The following is an 8117-nucleotide window of genomic DNA, read 5'->3' as shown; positions in this document are numbered from 1 at the left end:
GCCACAAAATACATTCCTTACATTTCAAAGAAATTGTCTCTGACTGATTAAAAATGAGTTTTTTAAAAGGTGATTGTATAAACATCCAATGGTTTTAATATGAAGCAATTTGAAATGAGGCATGTCTATATGAGACTAATGCATTAAAACTCTTATCTGCTACAAGAAGCCTAAATATATCATAACAGAATATTGGAGATGGAAAATACAATGTAACTAAACCATCAGATGCTGCCTGGAATAGTGGTAGCCTTTTACACACTTGAAATATTTTATAGACAACCATCAATAGTTGAAGATACGTATTTATCCCAAGTGATTCTTCACAATATTTAAATTATATTCATACCGCTAAAAGTGCCTTAATGCTGAAATTTCTTAATTTGCTTCTAAATCCTCATTCAGTTCTATGAATCTGGCAGAAGACACCCAGTTTATTACTATCTATAAGGCAGGCTACCCTACATTGCCTTAGAAATGTTTATCATACTATTTGAGATTTAACATCTTTCTATACCTTTATGGAGGTCTCTCAATATAATTCGCACTGAAATAAAGTATTTTATGCCACGACTTCTATAAAGACTTTTATAATAAATATATTGCTTTTTACCCAGACTTCAGCATATCAGAGTGCAAGCACACAAGGTCAATGTGGAATGGAACAATGTATGCAGTAGAGCCTTGAAAAGATAGTGTTATTATTTTTACTTTAGTAACTTTAGTAAGATAAAACTCTCAAATTTGAATATTTTCAAGGTAAAACGTAAGTGTGGTATAGATTATATCCTCCTTGGAGTGATACTTTTTTTAAAAAAATTTCTCTGCTGTAACAGGTCTACTCAGGATATCAAGATCCCCTTTTTGACTAAAAAATCCTTATATGAATCAAGTACACTAAATGGTTTACATCTATTGTAATTTGTTTTAATGAAGGTTATTTTTAAAACCATTCCCCCACTTCACACACAAGCAAGGCTCATACTTTATACTAAAACACAGTTTGTTGACTAACCACTATGGTAAGTGCACGAAACATAAACCACCTTGGATGCACAATTCTCATCTTCCCTAGTGAGACTGATCAAATGGCCAGGATCATGGGATAATAGTCTTCGGCTTACACCACCATTTGTTTGTAACCAGAACGGTGCTGGGGGGAAAAAACTTATAACCGGTCCTCTCACTTATGACTATTGCACCATCCTCATGGTTACATAATTAAAATCTGGCACTTGGAAACTGGCATGTATTTACAATGGCTAGTGTCCCAGGGTGATGTGATTATCATTTGCCATCTTCCCTGCCAGCATCTGACAAATCAATATAAACTGGATTTGCTTAATGGCCGCATGATTCAGTTAACAACTGCAGTGATTTGCTTAACTCTGAAAAAAAAAAGGTTGAAAAATCAGGTGCAACTTACTTAACCACCACCTTGCTTAGCAGTCAAACAATTTGGTCCAAATTGTGGTCATAAGTTGAGGACTACCTGTATTGCAGGTGATTTTGACTGTCTTACTTTAATGCTACATAGAGCCTGGAAAAGTATGATATATAAAGCATTATATTTCAAAACCTAGAGAGCACAGGTATCAAATTTACTGCGTCATGTTGCCGTCACGTGACGTTTTGCAATGTTTTTCCCCTTCACGGAGCTGTGGTGGGTGTGGCCTGCGTGTGATACATCCGGCCTGTGGGTAGCCAGTTTTGACATCCCTGCTATAGAGTGTTTGCAGCATGGTAAGTCAACATACCGCTTAGATTTTTTTCCCCCTAAAAAATAAATCTCAAGAATACGGAGCTTTTTTTTTTTTTGGACAAATTTCCTTTTATTATACAACAAAAGGCAACCTTCCCATTACTGCATATTTTGTGCAAAGTGTTTTGATGGGGAAGTTGTATTCTGAATAGTGAGGCATGAGCAATAATGGAGGAATAATCAGGAAAAACTAGCAAGCACTTGGCTGGTGGTTTAGTACCTCAATTTATTCCCAATGCTAGAACAGATAAGATCCATAGCCTGACTAGGTGGCTCAGTGGCTAAGACACTGAGCTTGTTGATCAGAAATGCAGTTAGGCGGTTCAAATCCCTAGTATAGGTCTCCTGCGTGAGCAAGGGGTTGGACTAGATGACCTCCAAGATCCCTTCCAACTCTGTTACTATTAAACTTAAATATTATGGTATATTTTACGGGAGAGATACTATGCAGCATTTAAAGTCAAGATTTTTTTTTTTACCAATTCACAATTTAGATTGTTACAAAAAGATGTCTTATATGACATGTTTATACCAGAAAAGAATAAAGTTGCTGCTATCTCTTCATTCTTGTTTTAAACTCAACATTAAAAATATCAAGATGTCAGGGTTTATTTATTCTCTCTTAGCAAGCCAATGTATGAGACATCAGCCAGGTAAATCCTATTCATTCTTACTTGGAAGTTAACCAGCCTAGGTATGGCAGGACCTATTTCTGAGTAAACATGTATAGAAATGAGCTTTTAAAATTCACTTTAATATTAAATATTGCTATATTGCCCCTCATAGTCAGTTGAATCAATTTGTAGCTAGTGTTTTTCCCCTTATGATACAGGCTTTCTGCACATGGGAATACTGGATATCTCATACATTTAGCATTATCAGAAACAAATAGCCAGAGAAATTTGCTGGCCATGATGCAGTGCCGGAGCAGGGTACAGAATAGCTACTCAAATGTCACAGTTGCATTACATGTATTCAAGTCTTACACATCTGCAAAACAGAAATAGTAACATCCATTTGAATGTTCTTTTTTAATAGGTCTGTGTGGAGGCCGAGGAAATTCTGAAGGGCCTGGTTCTTGCGACATTGAGCTGGAGCTGCAGCTGCTGCTTCTGCTGCTACTCCCAGCTATTGGTACCCTAACTCTGTCCTCGACTAAAGGGGATCCAGGACTCAGGTATCCTGCGGTGGTCTGGGTAGTGACAGTAGCAAAGGTAGTTGGACCGGCATTGTTTTTCACATAGACATTTTTTATAGCAACTAACGTATGTGTCATGACACTGAGGGTGTTGTTGAGATCTTGCATTCCTTGGTGTAGCAGCCGAAGATTATGATTGATGCTATCGAACCCAGATTGAATGATATGCAGTTGATTCTGTTGGATCTGTAAGAGATCTTCTTCTGTAATTTCATTAGAGTCTGTCTGGGATTGAGTTTTCGTTTTGGCTTTTACTTTTCCGCAAGGGCCTCCGTTCGGTATCCCCAAAAAAGGGAGCTGCTCCTGGCTAGGAGGAACAACTGCCATATCTTCTGAGCTTTCTTCTGGTTCCACTACTTTCACCACTATTTCTTCTTTTAGATTTATTTTCTCCACACACGATTGTTGGGATGGACCAGGATCATCTGTAAAACCTAAAAGTAAAGGCATAAAACGTTAATCTCTTTATGAATGGAATTCTTGATTATTAAACCTGGGTATGACCAACAAGTAAAAAGTAACTACAATCATTCTGAAATGATGTAGTTTTCACTGGATATTATTACTTACAACTGTATTTCTATTTTCAACCAGCAACTGAACATATATTAATGAAAATATGAATTATAAATGGAATAATAGCAGAGAGAACACTATTTTAAAAACACAATACAATTTAACTGACAAGAGTACAGGGAAAAAATAAAAGTAAATATACTGTATTATACAAAATATCTACTTGTGTTATTTACTGTACTTTTATCTCTTCCAGGAAATGAAAAAATGTTATGGAGAAGAGCACTTCAAAGTGTTTATATATTAAAATGCATAAAGACCTTGTTTACTTTTTTTGTTTATAAACAGAAGATGAAGAATTTCTTCATTATTAAAAAGTTTTTTCATGTCTCAAAATGCAAATATTTAATTAATTTTATTTTTTTAAAGCTAATTAAATTTAAAAACTAACATGGTTTGGACTTCATGAATTAAAAATTAGGCTCAAAATTTCCTCCCTTAAAAAAATGTTCTAAAAAACTATGCAATTTCCCTGGCTTAAATGAAGAACCTACACAGTATTATGCCAAAGCTGCAAAGTGGTATAGAATTAAAGTCAGGCTAGAAACCAGGCAACTGTGAGTTCAAGTCTTGCCTTAGGTTCAAACCCATCTGGGTGATTTTGGCTAGTAATACTCACTCTCAGCTCTGGGAGGCAATGACAAACCATTTCTGAAACCCTGCCAAGAAAACTGCAAGGACTTGTCCAGGCGGTTGCCAGAACTCAACACTGACTGGAGGGCATTGTTTTTAAAAAATCAATGATTATGCAAAAAGATGCTGCACTAAGCCAGAATGTGGATTTTGATGTGGTGTGCTTCTATAAACCAGCTACTATAGCTGTGCCAAAAGTGATACCATAATATTATGTATGAATGCATCTATTAGGTGTTGGGAAAAAGTGTTTTTAAACACAGCATTGTTGCAGAACAACACAGAATATGATGCATGCAACCAAATTTTATTCTCTGTGGAGTAATTCACAGTACAGGATATCTCATTCAACATCTCTCATTGATTGCCCCATTGATTAAATCTTGCAGGGTTATTAATAGCTCATAAGCAGTACATAGAAAAGTAGAGCAAAGATATTATCTTTACTGGGGGCACTGCCACCACCATTTCTAATTTAAAATATCAAGCCGCATACACCTGGGAACACGTATTAACACATCCTTAGATATTCCAGATCAATATATGTAGTCCTCAACTTACAACCATTTGTTTTATTGACTGTTTCAGCATTGAAAAAAGTGATTTATGACTGTTTTTCATCTTTACCATTGCTGCAGCATCCCCATAGTCACGTGATCAAAATTTGGATGCTTGGGAACTGGCATGTATTTATAATGGTTGCAATGTCCCAGGGTTATATTATCACATCTTGTGACCTTCTGACAAGCAAACTCAATGGGGAAGCTAGCTTCACTTAACAATCATGTTACTAACTTAACAACCGCAGTGATTTACCTTAATAACTGTGGCAAGAAAGGCCGTAAAATGGGGGCAAAACTCATTTAACAACTGTCTTACTTAGCAGTGGAAATGTTGGGCTCAGTTGTGGTTTTAAGCCAAGGCCTACCTGTACAATTGTTCAGTGTAAGAAAATATTTCAGACCACAGATTTTTAAAAAATTAGAATTAGGAGCCTAGTTGTAAGAAACATTCTTACAAACTAAAGAAATTCAACCTAAAAGTTTGATTTAGCTGAATGATATTCATTATCCTTCTATAAAAAATAACTATTCTGAATTAATTTCAACTCTTACACATTTCAGTGAAATAACTTTCTTGGGGTGGGAGAGATGTACAGTGTCTTATATAATGGGGAGTCAAGAATTCTTAAGTTTATCCACTGCAATTAGTCTAAAACCATTCCAAGAGGTGCCGAACTCGTCTGCTCCAACCTAGCGATATTTCTTGAAAGAAGGGAAAGGATATTGGCAATTGTCTTTGAAACTTTTCATTCTAAACCTAAGCAAGCAGGAATCTTCCGGTTTCTAATATTCTAACAACTGGCTCTACCCTGCCCCTTATCCTGCCCCTGCTGTCCATTGGGCTATTTTCAAAATTTTAGCATTGAAATTCCATAATCTAACTAAAATTTCAATGTGTACTGAGAATATACACTGCTCAAAAAAATAAAGGGAACACAAGCAGAAGACATCCGAGATCTGAATGAATGAAATAGCCTTATTAAATACTTTGTTCTTTACATACAGTAGTTTATACACTGCTCAAACAACTAAAGGGAACACAAAACTACTGTATGTGACGAACAAAGTATTTAATAAGGCTATTTCATTCATTCAGATCTCGGATGTCTTCTGCTTGTGTTCCCTTTATTTTTTTGAGCAGTATATTTCTACTACAGTATGTGAGAAATGCAAACTACCCCATCTTTACTTTCTCTTTATTTTCTAGTCCGTTTTAGAGAGCTCAGCAGTAAAACCAAAACCAGCTCCTTCCACGCTGGAAAGTCTGAACTACCTTGGAAAGAGCTGCCCCATCAATCTAACTGAATTGGCACGAGGCACTTTTTTTTTTTTTTGCATTCATGATACTCCTAAAGTTCCTCCTATCTGCTGAAGGAATATTTTAGAGCATCAGCTTGGGCAAGCAGTTCCTTAACCCAAAGGACCCCATATTTCCAAGATGTTCTTGACCCGCAGGGAACTTTAGCCGCATACATTCAACGCAACGCCAACTGCTGCAGCGATGGGAGGTTAGTTCTTATCCAAACGGCATCCAGCAGCTTTTCTTCTGGGCGTATCAAATAGAGAGACTGCGGGCTGCACCAATACTTAAAACGGGTGGCCGAGAGCGCTTCACGGCCAAAAGCCGCCCGGGGGAAAGAAGAAAAAAAAAAAAGCAACGGGGGGGCTATTGTTGCCCGCGAAGGGAAGGGCGGCGAGGCGGGTAAAAGAGCAGCCCCACTAGACAAGGGAAGAAAGAGGCTCCTTTGCAACTCACCCATATCCGACGCGGAGGAGGCTCTGGGCAGATCCAGGGTGTCGATCCCCCCGACGATGGGCACAGCCTCGCTGGCGGCAGGCAGCCCCGAGGGATAGGATCGGAGGTGGTCGGGCGGCGAGGCGTCCTCGTTGCCCATCAGGAGGCCGAACGAGGCGGGGTGGGGGGCAACCCCGCCGGCGCCGTGGGTGACGCGGCAGAGTTTGCTCCGATCGCGGCGCTTCAGGTCCCGCCAGCGCTTTTTGAGGTCCTCCACCTCGCGAGGGCAAGCGGCCACCGGGTTCACTTTATGCCGGATGAGCTCCCAGACTTTGCGCTTCTGACCCGGGGAGGCTCGGCCAGGCCCGGCTGCGAACAGCACCTGCTCGTGTTTCAGCACCTGCTCGATCAGCACCTCCGTCTCCGCCTCGTTGAAATTGGCCTTGCGCCGCTTGGGCGAGTCTTCCGCCATCCTAAACCTCCAGGGGAGAAGGGTCGGGAGGGAGGGAGGGGAGGCTGCTGCTCTGAGAGTCCGCGATGGGGAAGGCCTCCTGCTTTTTATTGCGCCGCCACCGGCTCTAGGCCAAACCCCGGGCCTCGCTCCGAAAGCAAATACCGCGCATGAGAGGAAAAGACGCGCAAACCCCCGGCGCAGGCGCCCCGCTTGTTGACATGGGAGGGGAGGGGGGAGGGGAGGCAACCCTGCTGCCGCGGACCTCCTTTGAGCCCGCCCCGCTGTGAAGTCCACCAATCCCCAACTTCCAAAGCTTCGCCGCCTCCCAATGGGGGGCTTTGCCGGGAAATGGCTTCGACTCCTTCACTCGTCCGTGCGTTTCAATGCCCGCCTCTTGTCCGGAGCCGGAGGGTTCTGGCCACGCCCCATCGTGCCTTTCAGCTCTAGAAGCGCGCGCGCTCTTTTTTTTTTTTTTTTTGCTCCCCCTGAGAGTTGTAATCCCGCCTTCCCGGCGGGGGCGGGGAGGAGGGGGGCGGCGGCTCCCTCTCAACCCAGCGCGTCCGGCGTCCCATCCGTCTCTTCCCCCCCCACCCCCGCGCGCTCCTCACGTGCTGAGCAGTAACCCGGAGTTAGAAGGAAAGTAGACCCCGCCCCTTTCTTTCCCTCTTCCCCCCCCCCACTCCCTCTCTCTCCCGCTGCTGCTCAGGGCGGCTTTCGGGGGCTGCGGCGAGGCGTGTTTGCGCGCCTGCCCCGAAGCCTGCAGAAGCGGCGCCTCTTAAGTCCTAAGGGCGGTGTGGGATGGCGGCTGCTTTGGAGCTGCTCTTGCGGGACGAGGTGGCAGCCGGCGCGGTGGTGCGGTGGCTGAAGTCAAGCCAGAGCTGCGCCGAAGAGGTAAAAACGCGCAACCCGCTTTGGCGACAGCGACGCTTCTTTAAGTTAGCCCTCCGTGGGGCGGGAAGTTGGCGGGGGCGGTGAAGTTTCTTCTCGCCTTCAAAAGCACCGCAGAGGAGGAATAGCGGGAAAAAGCAGGAATAGTTGCCTGTTAGGTGCCCCTCCTGCGCGGCCCTGGAGGCTACGGAGCAGGGCACCTCCGGGGCCTCCATGATGTGTGCGAATCCGCTCTTTATCTTGGGGGAACCACGCAATCCTCACCCCGAGATCCCGTGCAATCCTTTCCCCAATTTCAGTGACCTGTA

The 8117-nt window shown here is 42.6% G+C and overlaps 2 protein-coding genes across 3 annotated transcripts in view; one reads left to right on the top strand and one right to left on the bottom strand.

The window, feature by feature from the left end:
* Positions 1-1805: 1805 nt before the first annotated feature.
* LOC117665628 (uncharacterized) lies at positions 1806-7516 on the bottom strand. Its single transcript, XM_034417753.3, has 2 exons — positions 6489-7516; positions 1806-3394 (listed from the first exon to the last, which is right to left on the bottom strand). The coding sequence occupies exons 1-2, from the start codon at positions 6937-6939 to the stop codon at positions 2745-2747; spliced, it is 1101 nt and encodes a 366-aa protein (XP_034273644.2). The 5' UTR covers positions 6940-7516; the 3' UTR covers positions 1806-2744.
* Positions 7331-8117, top strand: part of CDAN1 (codanin 1) — a 36019-nt gene continuing 35232 nt past the window's right edge. For both annotated transcript variants that reach the window (XR_004591422.3, XM_034417755.3), the window contains exon 1: positions 7331-7812. Coding sequence is in view for 1 of the 2 variants with exons in the window: in XM_034417755.3 (XP_034273646.2) it covers positions 7720-7812 (93 nt within the window). In the remaining variant the exon portion in view is untranslated. The remainder of the gene's footprint in view (positions 7813-8117) is intronic.

The sequence above is a fragment of the Pantherophis guttatus genome, chromosome 1 (genome assembly GCF_059756535.1).
Source record: "Pantherophis guttatus breed Tessera chromosome 1, ASM5975653v1, whole genome shotgun sequence".
Taxonomy (NCBI): domain Eukaryota; kingdom Metazoa; phylum Chordata; class Lepidosauria; order Squamata; family Colubridae; genus Pantherophis; species Pantherophis guttatus.
Note: the sequence above shows the minus strand (reverse complement) of the source record. Positions and strands in the feature narration are given on the sequence as shown.

What these genes read in the sequence shown, in the direction of transcription:
- LOC117665628 (XM_034417753.3), bottom strand. Translation starts at nt 6,939, where the DNA reads ATGGCGGAAGACTCGCCCAAGCGGCGCAAGGCCAATTTCAACGAGGCG. An exon ending in CTCCTCCGCGTCGGATATGG is followed by an intron (nt 3,395 to 6,488) that starts GTGAGTTGCAAA and finishes CTTTACTTTTAG; the next exon opens with GTTTTACAGATGATCCTGGT.